At 48.1% G+C, this 13,396-nt stretch overlaps 1 protein-coding gene across 6 annotated transcripts in view; it reads right to left on the reverse strand.

Moving 5' to 3' along the window:
- Positions 1–13,396, reverse strand: part of NCAPG2 (non-SMC condensin II complex subunit G2) — a 59,934-nt gene that overhangs the window by 22,520 nt on the left and 24,018 nt on the right. For 4 of the 6 annotated variants that reach the window (XM_082398821.1, XM_082398820.1, XM_082398817.1 and 1 more), the window contains exons 12-20: positions 12,820–12,999; positions 11,579–11,731; positions 7,232–7,454; positions 6,955–7,058; positions 4,207–4,380; positions 2,222–2,292; positions 1,099–1,252; positions 825–998; positions 10–126 (exon numbers count right to left, since the gene is read on the reverse strand). In XM_082398821.1, the coding sequence (XP_082254947.1) occupies positions 10–126; positions 825–998; positions 1,099–1,252; positions 2,222–2,292; positions 4,207–4,380; positions 6,955–7,058; positions 7,232–7,454; positions 11,579–11,731; positions 12,820–12,999 (1,350 nt within the window). The remainder of the gene's footprint in view (positions 1–9; positions 127–824; positions 999–1,098; positions 1,253–2,221; positions 2,293–4,206; positions 4,381–6,954; positions 7,059–7,231; positions 7,455–11,578; positions 11,732–12,819; positions 13,000–13,396) is intronic. The other 2 variants (XM_082398822.1, XM_082398819.1) reach the window with 1 other exon arrangement.

Below are 13,396 nucleotides of genomic sequence, written 5' to 3' on the forward strand. Positions count from 1 at the left end.
CGGACGCACCTTGTGCTGAAGATGGATACTCAACCGGCAGTGGAGGCTGAAGGCCCGCAGGACAGCGCCCTCGCTTAGGTGGTGAGGGCTCCCACCTGGCGACTGCAAAATCGATTCCAGATCCACCTGTGGAACAGGACGTCTGCAGGCCAGGTCCCGGCTCAGCAGGCAGCGCATGAAGTGAGGACACAGCTGCGCCGGGAGCGGGCTGCCAGAGCAGCAGGGCCAGTGTCCTCCCTCCTCCAAGCCTCCCGTAAAGGGACAGGAAGACAGCTTTTCATAGGTGCTGCTCAAGGAGCCCTCAGGGTCAAGCTCGTCCAGCCCTTGCCCCCTGCAGCCCCCGCTCCCCCCTCCATCCCGCCGACGTCCCACGCCTGGTGCTGATAGGTGGGAGCCTCTGGCAGCAGTGGCAGTGACAGGCTGCTTCCGAGGGCTGGCCTGGAGGAGACGGCTGAAGAGCCAGGACGGGGAGAGGAGATGGGAAATTCACAGGACTCGCTCTCCAAAGGGCCCTAGAAAAGCCTGCCCGGGACTCAGGGGGCTGGAATTCCCTCGTCGATGAGCAGGGCCAACGCAAGGGGACCTGGGGTGGCGGGCAGTCTTCCTGCCGTCGGGCCTGTTCCGACAGACCGGCTCACCCTCAGAGTTGCACTCAACAGGACACTGGGCTCTGAACACGACTTGCTAGAAAGACCAGGGCCTGGAAGTGTTCACCCAGTCCTATCCCGCCCCCAGGTGAAAATTTTACACTATAAACGTGGAAAACTTAGACCTTACCCTATCACTCAACCTCCACGGCACCTGCATCTGTTCTACAAAGTTACCTTGGATGTTTCAAGGGCTTTCAAAAGACGGTTCAGTTTCTTCTGGGGTGCGGAAAGCAGGCACTCGCGATTCTTCGGGTGGGTCAGCAAGTACTCAACGTAGACCAGCGCCAGCCCGGGTTTGACTGGGCGCGGGTCCTGGACCCGCACTTTCCGCTTAGACGCAGAGTTACCCTGAAAGCGCAGAGAGAGAGAGGCGCATAGCAGGAGAGCACGTGAGTTCTAGCATACAGATACCCTCCTTCAGCAAACTTTAAAAATGACACAGGTGTACCTTGCTCTGAGGCTGCTCCTCTGGCAGCGAGTCACAAACGAGCTCCAGGATGTGTTCCACTTGCCCCCAGGAGCAGAGACAGTCTAACAGAATACAGTAGCTCTTGTCGGCTGTTCCTTCCTCTTGGTTTCTTAGTGTGGAAATCACACCGCAGCTGAAAATGCCACATATATAAAATCATATCTAATATCTCAGTAGCAATTTCTCACTTTTCTAAAAGGCGGGGAAAATGAAGAAACTAAAAACTGAGGGTACATAAGCCCTTCCTATCGTGGGAACTCTCAGACGTTCTCCACCGCAGGAAAAATACACTGTTTTCCCACAGTTACTATGCAGGACAAGGTCCAGTACAAAATGCTGACCCTGAAAGCAGCTTCAGGGGCCCCTAGATGTGAGGCACTGAGGACACATCAGGCACTTACAAACCCTGGCTGGCCTTTTGTTTCTGTGTTGCCTCTGTCAGACTCTAGAGTAAAGATCCGTAATCTGGGGACAATACTTTTTGTTCAGCATCAAAACATTCTTTTTTTATAAATATGAATAAAAATAAGTAATTTTTACTGAGTTAATAACCAACACCCTAGCGCAACACTGCCCAATAAAAAACACAATGTGAGCCACAAAAGCAGGCCACGTGTGTCATTATAAAGGTTCTAGCAGCCACGTCTAAAAAGGCAAGATTAATTTCAATAATGTATCTTATTTAGCCCAGCCTACCCGCGACATCCTTTAAGACGTGGTCACTGTAGAAAACTACTGATGAAACATGTTACATCCCTCTTTCACACCAAGTCCCCGAGTCTGCATCACCCCAGGATGCACACACAGCTCGCCCCAACCCAGTCTCCACATTCTAAGCACTCAGAGTCACGTGTGGCCAAGGCTCCGTGGTGGACGGCGGGATGGCTCACGTCTCACCATCTGGCACTTGAACAACGCCAGACTCTCAGTTCCCCGTGGTGGCTTCCTGTGTCCCTCAGCAGTCCCGGAGCCCTGGAAGCCACATCCCCTGCTCTCCCTGCCACAGGGGAGGAGGCCAGGGGCAGGGAGCACAGCACTGGGGGCTTGAAGGTCACGCAGGCGTCGCCAAGTGAGACCAGGAGCGCATGGAGAGGGCGGGCACCTGAAGGTGGGCACAGCCGAGGCCGGCATCAGGGAGGCCAGCACAGACAGAGGGGTCTTGCAGCGATCATCCTGAAAGCATGAAAAGACACACAGCAACAGGGAACGTAAGCAATGGGATCCCGAGGGCCCCATGACTCCCAGGATCCCATTTTCAAAGCTGCTTGGTAGGCATTAGAGTGATACTCTCAACACACAACAGGAGGACGTAACCCCTCAGGAAGCACTAGGCTTGATAAGTCTTCTCAAACTTTTATAGGTCGCTTTACTGCTTTCTGTGATGAATTATTTGAGCAAATATTTATTAAGCACCTACTGTGTACCAGGAGATCCTTGGAATACAGCAGTAACCAGAATAGACAAAAGTCCTTGCTGTCAAGGCACTGACTGGTATTTGAAAAACAATACTGATAAAAGGAAAAAAAAAAAAAACCAACTCTATACACTCAGTGTGTCCTGAGTATAAAACTCAAGGGAATGAAACTAGTCAGAAAAGTTCCTAAGTAAAATAATCAGAATACCTTAGGAAGACAGTGCAGTGCAATGGAGCTACCTGGCCAAACCCAAGTCCCATGAGATCCCACACCCCAACCAGCTGGCACAACACACGGAGAAGGGCTGGTCTCTGAGGGCGGGGCTTTGGCAGGAACCGAGTGAGGAAGCCACCTCGGGCCCCACTGCAGCTACATCACCACCACTAGTATTATCACAGTAACAGAGCAGACAGACCAGACTCCATCAAGATCACTTAATAAGAAATACCCTTGGTTAGATGAGAGGATGAAAGAAGATGGGCCCTAAAAGGAAAAGAAACAACAATTTTCCTGAACATATACATGAAACAGAAACAGGTGCAATGTCACAATCTGGCCTGTAATTAATCTGCATTCAGTCAGAGTGAACCCACCCTCACCCCCAACTCCCAATAAAGAAAATGTTTTCTTGATGTTACAACAGTCGGCTGGCAGCTACTCCTGATTCCACTCCATGTGTGGCTTACAGAGGCCTTACCCACTTATGGGCCAACCACAAGGTTCTCGGAGGTACTGAGGGCAGAGAAGCTCTCTGGCCAGAATAATTCGGGATTAAAGACTTAATTCACCACCTCCCTTTTCCTGGACACACCCAGGCCACACTGTTCACCTGTCATCTCATCCGGTGTCCTATGGCCTCTGTGTTTATCTTCTAATTCTCAGCCCCATGTGATTATCTGAGCTTTTAAATGCCCTAGTGACTTGGGCAGCCTTGATTATTTACCTTCACAGACAGGTCACGTTTGCATTTCAGAGGCAGGATGGAGTTCGGAGACATAACAGTCACAGAAATATGGCTCAGAAAAGCTAAGAAGTCCAAGGTCACATAAGCAGTTGTAGAAGAACCAAAAGTAAAATTTACCAAGAGAAGGGTGATTCATAAGACCTATGACCTTTCTATATTTAAGCCACGCTTTCTTCATAATTAGGAATAAATTTGCATTTCTACATAGCAGTTTTATTTCCATTGGTTTTGAAATATGGCCTTTGCTCAGAAATAGAAAGTCAAGGAATGAGGAGGTTTCCTTCCTCCAAACAGAAGTTATGCACACAGTTCTGTCTGTCCCAATAACACAGACACAACTCAGATACTTCAGAAATATGTGCTTGCCGGATGCCGTCAAATGCCTAAAATTGCCCCCAAAACCAAGGTGCTACTACATCTTGATGTTCACAAACTCCTCTTTCTCAACTCCCAGCAAATCAAACCAGATTCTAAAATAGTGTCGGGCCATTAGAGACAGAAAACCAGTGCTCCCCCAGACAAGTCTCTGGGTGCCGGGATGGAGGCTGGAGGACACGTGGCCTCACCCCGTGAAGGGAGAGAGGCCGAGCGGCCTGCAGGGTGGGAGGTGGCTCAGCCCCCAACTCTGCAGACGAGCAGCAGGTCCAGAGGCTGCTTCTGCACAGACGTGACCTCGCGCGCCTGCTTTAGCAGGGGGGCCAGGCTTACCTTAAACACCTTCATGTACTCTGGCAGCATAGAGGCGAACTTGCTAACGGTGTACACTTTGGCCTCTTTGTTATTCTCCATACTCCTGTGAATGCTTCTCCAGAGAATCACAACGATCTCTAACAAACCCGCCATGGACGCGGCATCGCTTATTGACAGCGTTTGGTCCAGAGCCTAAGATAAAAAAAATTGCACTGTGAAAGAATCAAATCATAATAACGCTCAAGAGAACAGCACTGTGTCTAAAAGCACATCTCAGAATTCCAGACCTAAGGCAGAGATGGAGGGAGAGGCAGATAGAACCCCTAAGACTGTGGTGTGACCGTGGGCTGCTCTGGTTTGTGGGCTGGCGGGGCGGGACAGCACCCCGTGTCTGAGTGTCTTCTAGCGAAGCCCTCCTTGTCTGCGCAGCGGGGAGGGGCCGCCTCCCCCGCACCACACGCTCGCCTGCGCGCTCCACTTCAGACGCCAGCCCTGTCCGGGGACTGTGACAAACTCCAACAACTTGCCACACGGGCCACTTCCTGGAAAGGCTACCTTGAGATGCAAAGCAGGATTCATTTCAGGGGTTGGTATTTTTGTGCTACTCGGATGTAATGGGAAAAGATACGGCGAACAAATTAACTTAATTAATGAGGGCACACAGAAAAAACAAAAGTAGTTGCTATATAATGTTAGATTTTTCAATAGGCACTTAATACCTGGAATGACTTATGGCTAAATTTAAAAAGCAATGAAACTACTAAAGGCTTAGACACTACTATGAGAATGATATAGATAACAAATTGACAAAACTTCAAGCTGTATTTAATTTTACTTTTTACATTCTAATGATTAGCATAGCACTCTTATCATTAAAGTCCCCTGAGAAAGCCACCACTTCTCCTTTACAAAAATATGCTAAGTTCCTAAGTAAGATTTCATTAAACAGAAAGCAGAGATTTTTAGTAGATAGCAATGTGAAAAGGTAAAAGAACCAATTCAAAAAATTATGCTTTAGCCATTAAATATTCTTAGAATGACAACATCCAGACGGCAAATTGTATTTTTTTCTACTACCGGTTACAATAGAGCTACGTATTTCTAAACCCTTGTGTTTTCTAACGGTACAGAAACTGACCTAAAATGTGATAAAATGCAAGCTTTCTCAATAATGTCTAGGTTTAATAAGGGGGTGGAGGGTGCCTTCAGTATTTAAAAACTGTAACAGTTTTCACTTTTTGGCGAAACCACTTCCACCATCCATCAGCACGAGTGTGAAGGGGTGGCCCAGAGGCGCAGGGCCCCGCGAGCCTGGAGCTGGCATCCCAGTGAGGGTCTCTAAAGTTATAGAATCACTTTCCTAAAACATTCTGCCCACCCAACCCATATGCTGAGGGGAACACCCTGAAAAGAGGAACTCAAATCCCACCAAGAAAGCAGAACCAGCTCCAGACGCTCCCGGCTGAACCGGCCTGTGAGCTGATGGATCTGCCAGGAGGCTCGGCCATTAAGATGACATCAGGCTCTTCTCTCTCCTCCCGCTTCTGCCCCAGTGGACGGAGAGGAGAGGGGAGGCTGAGGCGGGGGGCGGGGGGGGTCCGGGGAGTGCTCCGCCCAGCCCCCGGGCAGGCCGACTGAGCCCCACAAACAGCCCGCCGGCGCAGCCCCAGCCTCAGCGCGGGGCGACCCTGTCGGCTCCTGGCTCTCAAGGGCCAAGGGCCTGCACCCAGGGCGGGGACGCGGAGGCGGGGACGCGGAGGCAGGGGCGGCCGGACGGCACAGGGGCCTCACCCTGCAGCCAGCGCGCACCACGTTTCATCAAAAGGGCAAAACTATCTTCTGTGACTTTCATTTTTTTTGCTTTTAATTGAAGTATATTCAACATCTTGTGACTTTCTTTCAAAGGCCAGTTTCCTAATCTACATAGCACCACAAAACTACCCAAAATTGTTACTTTAGAGGTACATATAAGCATGAGAGTTTGTTTATAAGCCTAAGATACTGCTCATAAGTAATATGAGTCTAAGTCTTAAATGTTCCTTTTTTAATGATACAATTGGTCACTTTGGATTCTGAAGAAACACCAGCTATATAGCCTCCTTGATAAATTACTTTTTCAAAGACAATTCTAAATAAAGCTCATTCCCAAAAATTCAACCCCACGACGTTTCTAGTAGAATTTTAGGGCAGTGGTGGTGAATAAATCCTTAAGAGCGCCACCACCCATCTAGTTGTAAAATACGGTAACGTCCAGACCCAATCCACGTGTGCCACCCCCAGGTCGAATTAAAATATACAGAAGCTTAAGGTGAAGAAAACTGGGAAAAGAGTGTCACCAATAATAATTTTTCCTTTGTATTAAATCCTACTCAAACTCCACAGTGAACTTACAAAGGATACACAGAAATTCTTTCTAGAAAATTACTTATGATCCTCCAAAATAATCAGGTGAAGTATCAGTACTAAAGGAATAAATGGAAAATAAAAATATTGCTAAGGTAACGGCTTGTGGAAATAACACCTCTGCCTTGCTGCCCTGCCCTTCTCCCACGGGAGAAGCACCTGTACCGGTCCCCGTCACCGTTCCCTGACCCCGTGGCCCCAACCCCAGCCTTGTCCCCAACCCCGTGGCCCTGTCCCCATCCCTGTGGCCCCAACCCCAGCCCTGACCCTATTCCCGTTGCCCCGGCCCCAGCCCCAAGACCCCGGTCCCGACCCCAGCCCCGTGGCCCCAAGGAGGCGCCGGGCGGCGGCGGCTCAACTCACGCTCACGTTCTCCTTCCCCTGCTCCTCATCGTCCTCCCCGCACGCACTCAGAGCCCTCCGGATGCAGGCGTTCAAGCAGTGGCGAATCACATGAATCAGCTTTGCTAAAATGTATAAGACAACCAATAATTAATTTACGTGTTTCTTCAACAAAATTTTCTAACAGTGAAATTATAATCCCAAATAATTAAAGTGTTACTTTATGGGAACTCATTAAGAACCACACTGAGCACGAAGCAAACACACCAGGCTCACGGCGCGGGCGGGGCGGGGGTACCTATGTTGGTGCAGGCCGTGTGCTCGTGCGCGTGCTGGTAGAACCTCCGCGCAGCCGCGTGGTTCATCTGCAGCAGCGTCACGCAGCGCTCGCACCACACCTCCTCGGGCTGGTTCACGGGCAGGAAGGAGTTGAAGATAAGGCCCACCAGGCGCCGAGTGACGGGCAGAGAGTCCAACTCCAGACGGACCAGAATGTGCTCCATGGGGCATATTTTCCAAAACTGTGGATAAAGCACATGTGCAGAAGGGAACCATCAGTCGTTCCTGCAACCCTGAAAACATTTCAAGCAAAATTTCCAGAGCATAATCAAAAAGGAACTAATTTTTACATTCAAGGAAATTCATCTCAAATGATTATACCAGAATCTGTGACTCTTCTGTAGACAAATTAAAATAAACCCGTATTTTAAAAAGCACTGACATATAAGGCAGATAAGCACAAGGCTGCTGGGATTAATTATAATCCATCAGGACCATCAGGGGACCCTCAAATGACAGTTATGATTATCAGTCTAATAATTTTAAAGTTTCCTGGAACACCACAACTTCGGGCCCGTTAATATGAAAAGTGAATTTAAACATCTACAACAGGTTTGGCACAGAAAGCTAAAGTGAGTCCCCCGTCTCCCACCTCGGACACAGAGGCACCCCTCCCGGTCACCCCTCCCGCCCTCTCCTGGGCGCTGCCCGGGTGGCCACAGGCCTCCTCCGGCCGCCTCACAGCCACTGCCCACACCTGCACACGGCAGGACTGTCATGCTGCCCCTCGGCGTAAAAGCATCAAAGTCGTCCACTGCCCACAGAAAAGGGCCAAACTTCTCAGCAAATTCAAAACAAGGGGAAACACCACAGAATAGTGGAAATAAAATAGGCTCTGACGGTGCAGTGTTCAAATCCTGTCTCTGTCACTTGTGCAAACACGTACGCTCATCTGTGTACAGGGGACAGCACCACTGACACGGACTCTGGTTCTCATGACCGTCGCCTCTCTCCAGGACTCCCAGTGGACCTTTCTCATCAGCTCTTAAGTACGCTCCCCCGTCTCCTCCCCCCCCACCCCCCACCCAGGGACCGGCCCCCGCCAGCTGCCCGCCCGGCCCCCTCCTCACTCCCACGATACCTCAGTCCGCCCTCCAGGTCAGAAGGGCCTTGCGCGTTCAGACAAGCATACTCCCCCCCTCCCGAGGAAATGCCTGAGCATCCGACACTACGACCATTCCCCCAGGTGCTCCCGGAACACCTCCATGCACACCCTTGGTGTTTCTGAAATAGTCACTGTAGTAAGGACAAGTGCCGCCCGACAGCCATGCCACCAGCTGAGTGTCGGCCCCAGAGCGGCCGGCACAGCGACAGACAGATCCCAAGAGGGAAACCGAGGGAGGTACTCAGGAGAGCAGGGGCTTCTCAGGCCTCAAGACCTCGCAGAGTTCAGATCTGCTGAAACCAATATACCCAAGAAACACTGTAGGTCACAGCACTGAGACTGGACCGAGGGGCAGTGCCTAAAAGAGAGGGTTTTCACATTGGAAAGGTTGGCTCCTGAGCCCTCATGGAGACCAGACGACCTTGAACGGAAACTAGCGATCGGCACTTACACCAAATGCCAAGGTTCCATGGGTTTTTCTTGCAGTGAACATTCCCCGCAAGTCTGCCTTTCCAGAAACTCCCCATATTAACCTATTTTTCTTTGATTCACTTTTTCTAAAATAAAATGAAGAACAGTTCTGATTAGTTTAGGGTTCTTCAATTACCTGAGGTTTTATTTTATCTAAACACATTACCCACAGGTTGATATTAACATCAGACAAGACCATAAACAAAATTGCTAACTGGTGTTTCATTCCTAATGTTAAAAATAATTGCATAGGGGCTTCCCTGGTGGCACAGCAGTTAAGAATCCATCTGCCGATGCAGGGGACACGGGTTCAAGCCCTGGTCCTGGAAGATCCCACATGCCGGGGAGCAACTAAGCCTGTGTGCCACAACTACTGAGCCTGCGCGCTTTAGAGCCCGTGAGCCGCAACTACTGAAGCCCGTGCGCCTAGAGCCCGTGCTCCGCAACAAGAAAAGCCACTGCAATGAGAAGCCCACGCACCACAACGAAGAGTAGCCCCCATTCGCCGCAACTAGAGAAAGCCCGTGCGCAGCAAAGAAGACCCAACGCAGCCAAAAATAAAATAAATAAAATTAATTAAAAAATAATAACTGCATATTAAGAAACCCCCCCTTTTTTTTTTTTAATAAAGACGTTTCAATATTAGTAACTGTTGATTTGGCCTGAATCTCAGGTATACAATACTAAAAATGTAGAATTTCAAAACAAACAGTAAACAACTTGAAACCGCTAGCACTGACAATGAAAATTATAAACAGAAGCCTAATTAACTAAGTTGGTAACTGCCCCTTGGCCACAGGACATAATTTTATCTAATCAGCTTTAGTTCTCTACCATGTCGTCGTGCCCAGGGCCTTCACAAATAAGATGTGGCTCCTAGATCCTGAGTGCAGCCCTGCCAGGGTTCACCAAGGAAGGTAAGGAGGTACACCCCTCACTCCTTCAAAGCAATATGTAGGAGGCCCGACTGCGCCAACGTGCACTAATAACGCCAGCATGGCCGGTGTCAGACAGTGCAGTGGCACACTGCCTGTCACTCCAACCTGCTGGACAATCAACCCCCCTTCCTGTTAGCTGCCTCTCCACAGGCCTGTCAAACACTGACCTTGATTTTCAAGGAGAATTAGCTGGTGCGCCCATAACAAACCTTTCCAGAGATCTCACAGCTCTATCACGCTCTGCCTTGCTTGTGCAAGCCAAGGATTAACATGAAAGAAGCACCTCATTAAAACATTACTCTTCCTTTTCTGCTCTTGCTACTCCCCCAAACCCCAAACTCTCCAGTCAGACGTTCTGTCCAGGTCTTCCCTGTTCTCCTGGGAAGACCCACACACCTCAGAACACCTGCTCTGCCCACTGCCTCACCAGCCATCACCTCAGTGATCCTCTGCAAACGGATGCACACTTCAAACAAAACACTAAGCGGAAACTCCCGTTTCAGATTCAGAACTACACTTTCAACAGGCTGTTATAACAAATCCAACCAAAATTGCAGCCAGCCTTTTTGTTAACAAAATTGGCATGCCGATTCTAAGCTTTATATGGCAATACAAAGGCCCCAAACCACCAAGAACTGTGAAAGAAGAGCAGAGCGGGAGGACACACATGGCGACACTTCTGCAAAGCTGCAGTGAGCTCGGAAGTACGGCCTGGCCTGAGGATGGACAGGCAGAGTCCAGAAACAGACCACACACAAGCAACTGATTTTCAACAAACGTACCGAGGCAGTATGACTGGGCATGACGTGGGGTATCTGTACCACATGGGCCACGTAAAATATCCTATTTTTCTCATGAAAAAAGTTCACAGTTCAAAATTTGAAAAGCATAAAACAATGCGTATCCTCTGCAGCGGTAAGGCCCCCCCAGCACCCTGTCTCTAGACACCCAGTCCCCTCCCCTCGCCTCAGAGACTGGGGCCGATTTCCTGTTCTCTCCCAGGGATGTGTGAGCAGTAGCTGAGCAAACGCACACACATGTTCCCCGTCCTACGGAGCCGGCAGACCCTGCAGCTCGTCTGCACTCGCTCCCACACGCCTCGCTGAGTGGCCCTTCCTCCTAAGTGCGCTCCTCTCTGTGGCCGCATGGAAGCATTTCATGCCACGAGTGCACCCCAGGGCCAGGCGCTGACCCTACACTGACAGACGTGTCAGCTTGTTCCCAAATCCTGGGCCTCGACACAACAGCACTTTAAAGTAAATTTCAGAGAGCTACTGTGCAGAGAAGAAAATTCAGTGTTAGCAAGTAATAATGCAGAACCTTATAACTAACATTTTTAGCCAAAAGCTGAACAGAACTAGAGTTAAGGGAAAACACTCTCCCCTCAGTAGTTTACACCAAAATGCACACAAATCAACAAATACCTCCTAGCTTCCTTCTGTAAATGTGGGGGGATGGGGATCTCATACTCACCATTTTCTCAAGTAATATTTTAAGTGCTTACTGTGTGCCAAGCATTTAAATATTTCAACAAAAACTTTCATGTATAGGATAAAAATATAATTTAAGGTGGGGGCTGCTTCCATTAATGTCTTTCAAAAAGAAAACATACATTGACAAAACAAATAAAATTTTATGACACAAACAACTAGCAGAATATACCAGACACCAACTGGTTTAAAATGCAGTCACTGAAACTCTTGGAATTAAAACTGCTTTGTCTTTTTGTTGTTGAAAATAAATGTACTTATTTATTTCGTGTCTTAAGTAAGAAAACCTCTGTTCACCTTACCTTAGCAGCCCTCACAGCCTTAACTTTAAGCAGCATATCAACAAAAGCCACTCTCACTTTCTCCGAATTGTCATGGAGACAGAACTTTAACGCTGGCAAAAGTTGCTCTAACAACGGGTGGCTTAACTTATTATCCAAAATTATCGGCAGACACTACAAGAAAGGAGAAAGATAAACAGTTCAAAATTAGAACATAAACCACGAAAAGTTCAGGTAAGAAAAATTCAGTTCCATCTTTACTAAAACTACTAGTGAAATATACATACCCACAGAAAATAACTCTTTTCTAACCCTCTTCGTATAAAAAGCCTATTTTAGTGAATTAGTGTGGCTTCAGTGCCTGATAATCAGCTCACCCCTGCTTCATTCAAACAAGATTGAAGCGGTTATGAAATAATTTTTCAGTGCTTTCTCTGAACTACACTTTAAAGGATTTTATTAGAGTTGAAAGAAACCAGAGGACCCTGGTGGAGAGGCCCCAAAGCTGGAGTCCAAGAGTCCTTTTAGGTTCTCTTAACATCCCACAGATTCCCTGTATTTCCTGACTCGATGCTGCATGAAAACGAGGGGCACAGGGCCTGCAGGCCTGTGAGACGCACTCCCGCACGGCTGTGCCCACACCTCACATGGGCGTCCGAGAGACCGGCCCAAGCTCAGACCAGACACGCACGTCTGAAAAGCTGACGCGCTCCACCACCTTCTCTTTCCAGCTGTTAGGATATACATTTTTAAGAGACTTTATATTTTAAAGATCACACTGAAATATTTACAGATGAGCTGATAAATGTCCTGGATTTGCTTCAAAGTAATGGTGTGTGGGGGGCGACGGATGCAGCCACAGTGAAACAAGAGTGGATGTACCCTGAGAACTGCTGAAACGGGATGATGGACAAAGAATATTTTTGTAGGCTCTTATTTAAAGTACATACAGTACACACAAAAAGCCCATTCTAATGTATAATAATGTTAAAAAAATTTAAATACATGCAGCTACTACTCTAAAATGCTATGCCCTCCCCCCAACACATACACTAAAAACTAGTATTATTTCAAGTAGACTATTTTTTTAGAAAACACTTTTCCTTTGTTTTTTTAAAAGGTTACTTTGGATATACAACGAAAATGTAAATAATGCTATATTTATGGAATAGGGCTATGGGTGATTTTTAAATTATTCTTTCTCTGTATTTGAGAACTATTCTACAATAAACAGGCATTGCTTATATAATTTAAAACCTTACCTTAAAGACAGAACAGCGCACGTCAGCAGAGCTCGTATCAAATGCCAGTTCCTCAGTTACTTTCTTGAGAAGATCGATAAGAATGGTCGGAGGCAACATCTCCCAGTATTTGGAAGTTATTTTACAAACACCAAGGATCCCTGTGGAACGGACCATCGGATAAGGATCTTCTAAAAGGCTCTATAAGTACAAGAGGGAAAGAGCCTTAATTACCTTAAATTAGTTTGCTTTTTATCAGTATTGGCTTTACACGCGGGCACAGTGGGCAGTCACAACCGAACAGACGTTTCAAGTCATAGAGTCACACACAGACTTGGGGATCTGCAGTTTCTTGTCGTTTCTGCAGCCGAGTGTTTAAGGAGGACATCCAGACGCAGACGCAGGTGGTGCCTTACTTGCCAACTCCGTCTGCAGGACTCTGCTGACAGCAGGGCCCCCGCCACGGGCCCCGCCACGCAGAGGGACACTCAGGGACCTCAGTCAGTCCTGTGAGACACAACCTATTAAACCACTCTCATGAATTTCCAAAATGCTGTAATGCACTAAGCCCAGAATAAAGGGACCCTGCTTGTAAAGA

The sequence above is a fragment of the Balaenoptera borealis genome, assembly GCF_965194805.1.
Source record: "Balaenoptera borealis genome assembly, chromosome: 7".
Lineage (NCBI taxonomy): Eukaryota > Metazoa > Chordata > Mammalia > Artiodactyla > Balaenopteridae > Balaenoptera > Balaenoptera borealis.